Here is a 13865-nt window from a genome sequence, read left to right on the forward strand (position 1 = left end):
AGGCACCGTTGTTTAAACAAGTTCGGAAATGCAAATCTGGTGTAGAATTGGAATATCTGTTCGGTTATAGTTTCAAATGCAGATCTTCCATTTTTTTTTTATTTTTATATAAATAAGAAATGCTGTTCCCATTTCTGAGTTGCTCAATTCCCATTTGTGCTTAACAGAAATTAGAAATTCCCATTTGTGAAATGCTCAATTGCCCTGATTGTTGCGTAATAGAAATGCTCAATTCCCATTTGTGAAATTTTTTGTAATTACATAAAAAAAATAATTCCAACTCTGGGTTACAAGTTATAGATATTAACAACAACTTGTCAAAATATATATAACTTGTGGTCCAAAAAGAAAAAAATTGAAAATGGAGATCAATTAAGCAATATATTAAAAATATATTACGAAGATATTAAAAAAATATATGTGAAATGTTTATTACAAATTTTGATTTACAAGGTAAAGACTGTAAAAATTTTATTACACATATATGTAAAAATTTAATTATGAAAAACTTTATCATCAATATATGAATAAATGTTTTCAAAAGAGACAAAAAATATATTGAACATATATTACAAATTAGATGTATTAATTTGCGTATATTTTTTACTGAAGACGAAATGGTTAATTCTCAATTCAAGAAAATAAATTAATTACATAAAAAATATTTTCCAACTAAATTTGGGAAGGAAGGTTCATATATTATCTACAGATATTAACACCAAATTACAAAATATATTATATTTATATTAGAAATATATTAAACAAACAGTTTATTAAAAATACATTAGAGTTAAAAATAAATGCGTGTAAAACTTTTATTACACAGATATGACAAAATTTAATTATGAAAAACTATATCATAAATATATTCAAAAAATATTTTCAAAATATGAAAAAAAAAAATTTGTTGAAAATATATTACAAATTAGATGTCTTAATTTGCATATATGTTTTACTCAGGACGAACTGCTCATTTCTCATTTCTAAAAAATAAATTAATTAGCACCGTAAATATTTTTTGAACTACATTTGGGAAGGAAGGTAGATATATGTACATATATTAACAACAAATTACAAAATATATGAAATTTATGTTAGAAATATAGAAAAATAACAGTTGACTAAAAATATATTACGAAAATGTTTGACAGATATTAATAATGTATTAATATTATATATTACAAATTTAGAGGTAAACAATAAAGCGTGTAAAAGTTTTATTAAACAGATATGACTACATTTAATTATGAAAAACTATATCGTTAATATATTCCAAAATGTTTTCTAAATAAAAAAATATATATATTGAAAATATATTACAGATTAGATGTATTAATTTGCGTTTATTTTTAACTCAACACGAAAGGGTCAATTCTCATTTCCTAAAAATAAATTAATTAGCACCATAACTATTTTCGAACTACATTTGGGAAGGAAGCTACATATATTATGTACATATATTACCAACAAATTACAAAATATATAAAATTTATATTAAAAATATATTAAATAAATAGTTTATTTCCAATATATCTTAAACAAATGTTAGACAGATATTACTAATGTATTAATATTATATATTACAAATTTAGAGGTAAACAATAAAGAGTGTAAAAGTTTTATTAAACAGATATGACTACATGTAAGTATGAAAAATTTTATCATAAATATATTCAAAAACGTAAATATAGTACAAATATATTCTCACCAATCCATTTTGCTGCTTAGCATAAAAAATATTATCAAAATATATTACAACATAGATTTATTAATTTGAGTACGCAATCGTGTTCATGTTCATTCATGTCAATTTACTTTATATTAAATCGTAGCATGGCGTCATTCACCTCGATTGCAACTTCCAGTACATGGCCAGGACGAATGTGTGCCTGTGGATATGGCCCGTGTATTGTTAGGATTTCCAGGTCCACCAAGAATCCAGGGCGTTCCTACTTTGTATGTCCCCGCCCTGTGGTGAGTGACCCAATCTTTACCGGTCATAACTTAATGAACATTAACAACCCATGAAACTAATAGTTCCATACTTTTCACTCATCAGCCTTGTGTCAGTTGGATTGGTTGGTGTGAAGAACGAAGCCATGAGAACCAAGGCTATGCGTCAGCCGGAGATGAAATTGCCATGCAATTGCGGGCTGATGTCATAGACATTCAACAATCCTTGCGTGTGCTTAAGACCATTGTGTATGTGCTCTGCATTGTTGTTGTTATTTTGTTGTGCCGTATGTAAGCACCGTTACCATGTTCTTAGTATATGTACAGAGACGTTAGTATGTGTTGAATATGTTGTTAGTATGTAGTTAGTATGTTTGTAGTACGATGGTATTATGTTGTCGCATATGGGAGCCGTAATACTAACTATCATGTTTATGTCCACTACTAACTTCCATGGAACCTGTGTACGTACGTAAAAAATGTTTTTAATGGGTATATGCAAATTTCATCTTCAGCATCATATATCTGTGTTTGTTGTTTTTAATGTGTCATCTGTTGTGCGTGTGTATATAACAACCAACTTTGTGATGGTAATCTTTTGTAACCGTACATTAGTAATGGCTTCCACACGTACTTCGCCTCGTAACCACTCGAAAAGCAAAGGCGTTGTCAGTGACAAGTCAACCAGTCTTGAAGAGACACAAACTCAGCTAAGCCACAAGGCCTCATGGGACAGTAACTCAGTCCGAGTTTTCCTCCAGTTGATTGCAAATGAGATTAGTAAAGGAAATCGGCCATTCTTAGTCCTCAGCCAGACAGGGTACAAGTCGTTGTCAAGGAAATTTCAGAGAAAAACAGGAAAAAAACATGGACTTAAACAGTTGAAGAATAAGTACATGAGCTTAAAGAAAGAGTGGCAAGCGTGGACGAAGTTGATGGATTCAAGCAAGGGAGTGTCCGGGATAGGCTTTGACTATGACACCGGTTTGTTTCAGGCACCTGACGAGTGGTGGGACAAGATGGAATCAGTAAGTACATGTAGAAACAAGTTTCATATTTCTCATTTACCAGTACATTTTTTACTTCTTAATTCAACTTCAATAAAATTTATGAATATGAAATATAACGTCAACCTCTTTTACACATGTACATGTCTGCAGATCAACAAGGTGTGTGCGAAGTTCAGGAAGAAAACGTTGGAACACCGTGACTTGATGGAGACGGTTTTCATGGGGGCAGCAGCTACTGGGAAGCACCATTGGACCCCGGGAGAGAACCTTCCTGAAGCTGCTACGGACTCATCTGATTCAGTGCGTAGTTTGGGAGCCCAGCCATTTGCTGATCCGATACCCACAGGAGTACAGGACGTGGATTCTGATTCTTCACTGGAGCATGTGTCGATTGAAAAGGCAAAACGGAGAAAGACGCCATCAACAAGTGTTTCAAAGTCGAAGAAGGCAACAAGTGGTGCGTCTGTTATTGCGGAGAGCATGAACAGAATGACAGATGTGGTGCGTTCGAAGAATCAGCAGGTCACGGTCAGGCACCTCACAGGCAACGAATCACTGTACACTATTTCCGAGTGCATGCATAAACTGAGCAGTATTCCGTCCCTGATTGGTACACTGTTATTCCACTTCGCCTCCACACTTATGGATAACATTGATTACCGGGAGGTCATGATGTGCCAGCCTGATGACGACCACATCATTGGTTGGCTTACACAGAAGCAGCTCCAGTGTACTGCGTTGGGGCCATTTGCAAACCTGTTTGGGAGTAGGCGGATGTGATGCTACGGTCTTATGAGTGTTGAAGATGCATGTCTTTTTCTTCCTTTTTAAAACTTAGACTTATGGTACTGTTGGCTATGTACTAAAACAGGATGGTGGTGTGTGCATGTTTTGCATTCTGTCTTTTTTTTTTTTTCTTCTTGCTAGCTACGGGCAGTGACAAGTTTTAGGTAAGTGCATGGGTTGACGGACCGGAAGCATGGTTGTGCTTCGTTTTTGGGAAATGAATGGGATGTTTACGTTTTAATATTTTGTGTCGCTACGTTTAAGACAGGGAATTACGTTTTCGATGCACGCTTCTGAATGGCTATATGTCGCAAGTTCTTTTGTTAGTTTTGTGGTTGTTACAACCATGGCCCCCCTGTAAAGCATACGTTGAACAGCTTCTTTTTTGTTTTGCAATTCATATGATCATGCGTTCCGAAGGACATTGGTGACAGCATTGCTTTCATTAAAAACAATGTCGGCATTGTATAATTGCAAAATTCAATATAATTTAACTCAATGAATCACGTGCCAACTAATTGAAAGGCTGCCACTTTTGTAGGTTTTGCATCAACGAAGACGCGATGAATCCCTGGGATGGAAGCAACCATGATGAAATAATGGAAATGCTTAATCAAATGGCGGTCCAGCTGCAACAAGAACAGAACTGCACATTTCTACAAGCATGCCAGTTGGCGACAGAATGGTACCAAAAACATATGCATAAAACGCCATGTCGCACTTCTATACTAACCGGGAATACATGGATATGCGAACTATATGCGGGGCATATGGGTCGCTTTGAGGAAAATGTTTGCATGCCGAAGGAAGTTTTTGCCGCATTGTGTGAGACATTAGTAAATGATTTTGGGTTACAAGTTCCACAACGTCCACATGGCTTAGCTGTTGAAGAAAGCGTTGCGATGTTTATCCATGTCTTGAAAGGGAAGCAAAATCGGGAAATCCAGGAACGGTTCCAACATTCTGGGGAGACTGTGTCGAGGCACGTGCATAACGTATTAAATTCCATGAAAGAGTTCACTGTTGTCCATTGCCGGCCCACATACAGTCAGCATCGTATACATCCATACGTGCGGTCTAGACGGAAATACCTACCGTTCAAGGTACTTCAGCAAAACATGATTGACATATAAATCAAGACAATATATATGGTTTTTGTTATTCACTGCACGTGACAAATTTGAAACACTTGTTACAAAGTTACGAAACAAAACATATGATCCATGTTGACAGGACTACATTGGCGCAATAGACGGAACACATGTCAGTGCATGGGTTACGGGGCCAGATGCGGCAACATATTTCGGTAGGAAATACTGTCACTCACAAAATATAATGGCCGCTGTCGATTTTGACATGTGTTTCATATTCATTTCTTGCGGATGGGAAGGAAGTATGCATGATAGTCGCATATTCAACGAGATACTAACAAATGACAACGTCCCCTTCCCACATCCTGACGAAGGTAACACATGGTCATGTTATTAGATTTGTTAACAAATACTTATTTCCTGACAAAGCGTTATATGAAAATGATTTGGGAATGTTGGTTTTGGTGTCATACATTGTCGTCATGTCTGCAGGCAAATATTATCTTGTCGATTCTGGCTATGCAAACCGGATTGGTTACTTAGCACCATTCAAAGGCCACCGTTACCACCAACAAGAATTCCGGCGTATTGCACGAAACGCGATGGCAAACACGCCAAGGGAATTATTTAACAAAGTCCACTCGTCCTTACGCAGTGTCGTGGAACGCACTTTCGGTGCCTGGAAAAATTGATGGGGGTTTATTCGAGACATGCCTCGGTATGACTTTGCAAATGTGCAAGTTCAGTTAGTAGGTGCGTCAATGGCATTACATAATTATATACGGCGAAACACAGGTAACCCAACAACTGTTCAGCCAATCTGTGACGAGGAAGAGGCTATGACAATAGTAAATGCCATACCAGAAGTTGAACATGACCAAGATGGTTTAATGGTTGGAGATGAGGACCCCCATATGGCATTGGTCCGCCTTCACATACGTGACAAATTATGTTACATGCGTAATAACGGAATGTTAGGAAATATATAGTAGTCGAAATAATGTTCGTATGGTCGTCACGTAATGACACACGTGGAACAGACTGTATTAAAATATATTATCATGTACAATATGTATGAGTTGCCACGGGAATGTAACCCCTTCCAGTTGCTGACGTGCCTAACTTAAAAAAACAACAATCCATACGAATGTTGCTGTTGGAAAAACAAAAAAGGTGAAACAAATAAAAACAAATGAGAAAGAAAACTAATACACAAATTGTCATGTGCGACGTGAATTACAAATAAATGAAACACATAAATATATTAAAAAAAAGTTATTGTATACCAATTAAAAAAAAACAAGACTTAGTTAAAAATAAAAATCGAAGACAAAAAAAAAACATAGTTATAGTAAAAAAAAAAAAATTAAAAAGACAAAAACATAAATTCCCAAATAAAAATCAAAAAATTTAAGCACAATACCCCAAAGCCAAACCCGAAATGAAAAAAAGTAACAGGAAAAAAAATTAAGCATAATATGAAAAATCGAAGCGCAAAATAAAAAAATTTCAAACAAAAAAAAAAGTTAACGCAAAATCCGCCAAACTACAAAAAAATAAAAATAAATAAAAAAGACAAAATTTGGATTTGCAAAATTCGGGAGATCGAAACACAACATACAAAAATTGTCAACAAAAAAACGTAAAGCAAAATATGCCAAAGCGAAACCCCCCTCCAAAAAAAAAAAACAACAAAAAAGGCAAAATCGAAACCGCAACATAACAAAATTAAAATAAAAAAGAAGAACCAAAATATGGCAAATTCAAATCCAAAAAAAAATAAAAAATAAAAAATAAACAAATTAATCAAAAGTCGACAGATCGACACCCAATATGAAAAAAAAAAAAAAAAAAAAACACAAAAAAAAAAAGCCAAATCCAAACCCCCAAAAAAAAAAAAAGCAAAATACGCGAAATCGAAAGATAACATAAAAAAATTTAAAAAAAAATATAACCAAAACATGCCAAATCCAAAAATAAATAAATAAATAAATTTAAACAAAAATTCAAAATTGAAAAAAAAAATACCAAAACAAAAAAACAAAATTTTTTTTTCCCAACAAGAAGCCAAATTCGTATAAAAAAAAAAAAAACCAAAAAAAAAAAAAAAACCGAAAATATGCCAAATCCAAACCCAAATAAAAAAATAAAAAAAATGGAAAAGGGCAATTTCATCATTTAACAAGATGACACCTCAGCAAAAAGCCAAAAAGCCAAAAAAGCCAAAAAGTCCTTCCCAAACCAGGCTTTTTAGCCCCAGGCTAAAATAGCCAAAAAAGCCAAAAAGCCAAAAAGCCAACCCACTTCCCAAACGGAGGCTGTATACTTAGGCCTAGTTTGGGAAGATTGAAAAAAGATAAAAAGTCAAAAAGTCACTATCCTATTTAAGTCACATCATCTTATTTAAGTCACATCACCTCTCTAATACATCACTTCAAATCCAACCCAAACCCAACACATATTTCATAAAAAGTCAAAAAGTGCACTTATTTAATCTTCCCAAACTAGGCCTTATTAACTTTTTACGAAAAAACGTAAAATATGAATTGTGTTTGAAATGATATATAATAGAGAGGTGCTTTAAGGTCTAGTTTTGGATATCTAAAAAAATTCAAAAAGTCAAAAAGTTATTAAAAAAGTTAAAAAGTTATCACTATTCACCAAAAAAAAATTTAATTTTACACACAAATTATTACAACTCAGTCTAAACCGTTCCATAGACTGTTGCTGAATTGCTGAAATGATTTGGAAAAATTGCACAGGCAGGGTGTACAAACAACATAGTGCTGTTTGGCCTGTGGGGACCCATCACGGGTCCTGTTTTGATAATCTAAACCGTTCAATATGTAGAACTCATCGAGTACTATATGTCTGTAAAAAATTATGTTGATCAAATATCGCTAACTACATGATTAAATCAGTTTTGTATAAAAAAATTATTGTTGTTATAGTTAACAGTTAAAAAAAAAAAATCCGATCAGATAACTATCGATATTCGATCAACGTCATTTTTTAAAGGCATATAGTACTCGACGATTTTTACACATTGAACGATTCAAATTACCAAAAAAAGATAGTTTCTTCGATTCTATCTAAGACTACAACATATAAGAGTTTTAGAGACTAATTTTTTTGATCTCTAAAAGTAAAAATTTTGTTGCAAAAGACATTCAGGGTCTAATTTCTATCGTCGTGAGAATAGTCGTTAAAAGGTCACCATGAAAAGTAACAAATAAAGCTTCTAGCGATAAAATTTCGAAAATGTCAATAATAAATATGCTTTTAGGGACAAAATAATTTGGTCTCAAAATGGTTTATTTTTTGAGATAAAAAATTTGATACCAAAAAGATAATAATTAATCACTAATGTTCAATTTTCTTTGCTAAAAATATAATGACACTTTTCACAATAAAAATATTTGGTCCCCTAAAAATAATTTATCCCTAAATTTTGGTCTTTAAAAGCTTAATTTTTTTGTAGTGTGACAAGTGTTTTTCCATTTTAATTTTGCATTTTATAACTTATTTAAAAATGATAATTTAGCTAAATCCCAGGGGAAATCTGTAATTTAGCTAGACCTCAGGGGAGAATCTGTAATTTAGCTAAACCTCAAGGGGTGTAGGTAATTTGCCCTTATTTGTCAAAAGGGCATTGTAGTCAATTTATGATATCTGTTAGCGATGTTAATTGCGATAGGACGAGATGTAATTTTTGAAACCTCAAGGGAAAATCTGTAATTTTGTTAAACCTCAAGAGAGGTATAAGTAATTTGCCCTAAATAATTACATAGCTGTGGGACCCACGCCATGTGAACATACATGAATCCCATGCCCCTATAAATATTTGGTAATTTATTTAAGATTTCCAACATTTTTATTTATAATTTACTCAAAAAATATTAAGTGTAGTGATGATAATGATGATATCACTTATCAATAAAAAAAAACATAAAAGATTAAACGGATAAGTGTTATCTTTTACTAACTTAACATTTGCTAATAACCATCATATCTAAAAATTTTGAAAAAATTGTTATTTTTTTTTAAAGAGTTTTAGCCTTATAACAAAATAAATATTAATTTTTTGGTTTTATCACTGGAGTTTAATTACTGACATCAGTGGGCCCATAGAGGCTTTTGGCCCACCACTTAGAGCCCAATCCACGGTTTAAGCACTAAAGTCCAACACTACTGAAACCCAACGTTACACCAAGAACCAATAGTATCTGAACACTTGTTAAGAGGAGAACCAACCACGTAAGCAGACAAAGATCCTGCAGAGTTATTGCAGGCCCCTGCAGCATTAAATGCGATAATCCTTTCGCGTCGGAACATGCAGCCTTACCATGAACAAGGCAAGCTAGATAACAAAATAAGAGAAGTGAATATAACATGATTGATACACTTTCATATATCAGAGTCCGTATTACAAAAAGGGATTACATGCATTATATATTCATAAACATTCATTCTGAATCTATAACATGAAATACAAGTTAAAGATAACAAAATAAATGCCCTACGGGCTTACATCTTTCCAAGATATCACTTGGTTACAACAAAAGAAAGAGTCCTAAGCTCTATACATGTAAAGCGCTCGGCTTGAATAAACATTTAAGCATAAACATAACAAAATAGAGTCTTTAACCCCTAGTCCTCTCAAGCTATGTCCTTAGAGGAGGAATGTCACCTGTACTTGAAAATGGTTTCCTAAGTAGGGTGAGCCAAAACCCAATAGAGATAAACTGGCACAATATATGAGATTTAACTAAGATACAAGTGTCAGGCATACATATTCAATATTCGTGACAACACATACTCTCTACATAAGTAAGCGATATTGATATTCATATCCCAATTCATTTCCTTCTATTCCCTTCAATTTAATTCATTTCATTTCAATTCATAGACCAAGTTTATAGTTCTCCAAATGACCCACCTGAGATTACAACTCAGGGGTTTTCAATCAACATAACTATCACATAGACACTTCAATTTTGCCATTTTAAGAAAATTTCATCCGTGGGAACCGGCACCCATGTACATAAGATTTCGGGACTTTCACTTTGGACACTCCGGCCAACTTAATTCTTAATGGAGTCCATCCCCTATCTCCTCCCAAATAATGGAGTACATCCCATTTCTTCTCCCAAACAATATACATATATGATGTATTTAAAAACACGGTCATATTCAATGACATTCAATTACACATATTCAATGTATTCAACATACCGTCATGTTCAATAACCTAATTAAATGATTAGTTTCAGTTCATCCAATCTTTATGCAATTTCTACAACATTCATGGCTATCCTCCACCGATAGCCCAAAATAGATATTTCTAAATAGATAAATATTCTTTTAAACAGATAATTTATCAAATTTCATAGGTAAGTGATTTAACAAATCCAACTACACCATTCATTCACACATCCTCTCAATTTCACATTTTTCATATCAATTTCATTATTTATACAAAATAATTATTTATCACAAATTAGGGAAAAATTCCTCCTTTCTCAAATATCAACCCCGAAGGACAAATTTCACCATTTTGACACAAGGGAGCTTCATATACAAGCCTTATATTCTTTTTGTAAACCAACATAGGAAAACCCTCTTTTTAATTTGAGCTCAAACCCTAGGTTACCCAAATCACTCCCAAATCTCATCCTTTATACATAACAACCAATATCTAGGTTAAAAACCATATCGAGGTGTAGAATATCCCTACCTCAAGTGTAGAAGCTCAAAGGAGATAAAAAAGAACCTCAAAAGTGTCCAAACTCGATTTTGCTCAGATGAAGAGGAAGCCCACAAGATGCTCTAACTCTTTATCAAAGGGAGTAGGATAGAGAGACCCTTAGATCATGGAGTATTTGTAGAGAGTGAGAGAGAGTGCCGAATTACGGTTTTTAGAGGAAATGAAATCAAAAAGTGATGTAAAATGGCTCAGCTGCGAACTGATATACGCGACCCTCGCTCGAGCGAAGGAGTTGTTGCTCGAGCGACCAGACACAACAAGTGACCTCGCTTGAGCGCAAGGACCGTCGCTCGAGCGCAGAATACATACCTTCAGGTATTCACAGACGCAATCCTTGCTCGAGTGCAAGAAGCCTCGCTTGAGCCAAGGACTTAATCTTCCCAGAAATTCTGCGTTTGGGAAAAAATACTGAGAGCACTCAAAACTCGCTCGAGCGCAAGAAGTCTAGCTCGAGCGAAGAAGCAATTTCACAAGGCTCACTCGAGCTCAAGAAGCCTCACTCGAGCGAAGAAGCCAAAATCTGGGCAACAACAATCTAGACCAACTAACAACCAACTTGTTTCAAACACGCCAAACATATTCCAAAACTCAAATTCAAAGAGTTAAAGGAGGAGAACAAGATACAAATACAATGTTAAACTATGAAACCCGAGTCCAGAATACATCAAAGGTTGGGTCAAAACTGGAATCGCTATAATCTCCCCTCCTTAAAAAATTTCGTCCCTGAAATTTCAAATTATGTTTTCAAAACCATGTTTAGCAAATTTCGAAAATGGTTACAATCCAATTCTTATCACCATGATCCATCTACCGGTCATTCAATCCCTTCACGAGAGAACAAATCCACAGTTAGGGCTGCAATCGAGTCGAGCCGAGCTGAGCTTTAGTATGTTTGGGCTTGTTTATTAAGATTTTAACGAGTTCGAGCTCGAGCTCGAGCTGAATAAAAACATAACGAACCGAGCTCGAGCCGAGTTGGCTTAGGCTCAACTTAAGCTCGAGCCTGTTCACGAGCCTTAACGAGTTAAAAAATTTATAAATTCATACTTGCATGTGAGACTAAAGTTACAATTAAAACTTTGATTATACAATTATATATACAATATATATAAACATACTAAAAAAAGTCCATATTTTACTAAAATAATAATATCTACTACCACTATCATATAAATGTACTATCTATAGTTAACTATTATTTACATTTATATTTTTTAAATATATAAATAGCATATTTCTCTTATTTTATTTACATTTTTTTATATTATTTAATATATAAATAATAAATATTAAATGAGCTGAGCTTACGAGCCGAACTTTAGAATGTTTGGGCTTGTTTATTAAAAATTTAACGAGCTCGAGCTCGAGCTCGAGTTCGAACGCAAAAAAAAATTAACGAACTGAGTTTGAACGAGCTCTTACTAAGCCGAGCTCGAGTCTGTTCACAAACGGCTCTGTTCATTTGCAGCCCTATCCATAGTATATAACTCAACATATATTATCAATATGCGTCTTCCGAAATTTAACCAATTTCAATACATACATCTTATATTTCCAAAACATATTCAGTGTTTATGATAAATTTGCATTTCCAAAACTTAAACAACATATACAAAGCTCTCATAATTCGAAACATATACAATGTTTTCATAGTTCATGAATCAAAACTAAAATCTCAACATATACTTAAACATCAACAAAGAAGTCCGGATATTTCTCACGAACTTCCAATTCGTGCTCCCACGTTGCTTCCTCAACCCCGTGATGTTTCTACAGTACTTTGACCAAGGAAATTGTCTTGCCTCGCAAGACTTGGTCCCTTCTGTCTAAGACTCTCAACGGTCTCTCCTCATACAAGGTATCCTCATCTACCTCTAAGTCGGTCCAATCCAATACATGTGACGGATCCGGCTCACACTTCCGAAGCATACTAATATAAAACATGTCGTGCACTCCGGAAAGCTGTGGCGGCAACGTCAAACGGTAGGCAACCTCCCCAATCCACTCAAGGATCACAAAAGGGCCAATAAACTGAGGGGATAACTTCCTACTCTTCCCAAATCTCATTAATCCCTGCCTAGGTGATATTTTCAAAAAGACATGATCACCCACTTCGAATGACAAGGGTCTTTTCCGATGGTCGGCATAACTCTTCTGGCGACTCTAGGCTGAAACCAACCTCTTACGGATAAGTGCCACTTTCTCCATCGTTTCTCTCACTAACTCTGGACCCAACAAAGGCACATCACCCACCTTGGCCCAACACACTAGAGATCTACACGGTCGACCATACAAGGCCTCAAATGGTGCCATGCTGATACTCGACTGGAAACTGTTATTATAAGCAAACTTCACTAAGGGCAGGTGCCTCTCCCACGACCCCTAAAAATCAAGGACACAGCCTCGAAGCATATCCTCAAGGATTTGAATAGTATGCTCGAACTGCCCGTCAGTTTGAGGATGGTAAGCAGTGCTAAAGGTTAATCTTGTGCCCAAGGCACTCTATAAACTCTGCCACAATCGGGCTGTAAAACGCGGATCTCTATCCGAAATAATCGTCAAAGGGACCCCGTGCAACCTCACTACGTCCCTGATATATTGTAGACGTCACCGAACGTCCCGGGAGGGAACCCCCGTTTTGTTCGTTGGGCTCACTACAGTTCAGGACTCAAATGTTACGGTCCTGTATCTAATCTCACAGAGTGCAATGCAAGACCGATGAATCATCAAAGAGTCCAAATCCGGCAAATCATTTTTGAAAACAGATTTTTAGAAAGCAGTGCCAAAACATGAACTACTTTGCCAGATACAGAGTCGCCACCTAAATATTTTATTTTTGGGAAATTTAGAAAACCCTGACTCGTGCCTAAGGCCACGTGTTCGTCATCACCAAAGTTGCCTCGGCTCGGGAACTTGGGTACGATTGGGGAAGGTCACTTCGTGAGCACTCCCGCTTGCCCGATCAAAGATCGGCCTCTACTAACCATGATATCTAGTTTTGAAAACATTATGCGTTCTTATTCCGGTTATTAGCCTAGATTTACTATGTGATGCACACAACATACAAGTATAGACTGGATCGCCTGAATTGGAACAAAACATTTCATGTTTGTTTTTTAAAGCGGTTTGCTACTCGCAAGTAGGCTGAAAATGCAGATTTTGCCACTCTCGGGTGGGCTTAGAAAACGTAATGGTTTGCCACTCTCAAGTGGGCTTAAAACTCACAGTCAATGCATTATTCCAATTCAGATAATTCAA

The 13865-nt window shown here is 35.2% G+C and overlaps 2 protein-coding genes across 2 annotated transcripts; both read left to right on the forward strand.

Annotated features, from left to right (window-relative positions):
• The first annotated feature begins 2570 nt into the window (after nucleotides 1–2570).
• Nucleotides 2571–3743, forward strand: LOC145819169 (L10-interacting MYB domain-containing protein-like). Its single transcript, XM_082913127.1, has 2 exons — nucleotides 2571–2981; nucleotides 3114–3743. Exons 1-2 carry the CDS (start codon nucleotides 2571–2573, stop codon nucleotides 3741–3743), a joined length of 1041 nt encoding a protein of 346 aa, XP_082769253.1.
• A 569-nt stretch (nucleotides 3744–4312) lies between these two features.
• LOC145819170 (uncharacterized) lies at nucleotides 4313–5829 on the forward strand. Its single transcript, XM_082913128.1, has 4 exons — nucleotides 4313–4852; nucleotides 4983–5214; nucleotides 5333–5425; nucleotides 5636–5829. The coding sequence occupies exons 1-4, from the start codon at nucleotides 4313–4315 to the stop codon at nucleotides 5827–5829; spliced, it is 1059 nt and encodes a 352-aa protein (XP_082769254.1).
• The last annotated feature ends 8036 nt before the right edge of the window (nucleotides 5830–13865 follow it).

The sequence above is a fragment of the Camellia sinensis genome, chromosome 2 (genome assembly GCF_055761805.1).
Source record: "Camellia sinensis isolate YWXY chromosome 2, ASM5576180v1, whole genome shotgun sequence".
NCBI classification, from domain to species: Eukaryota; Viridiplantae; Streptophyta; class Magnoliopsida; order Ericales; family Theaceae; genus Camellia; species Camellia sinensis.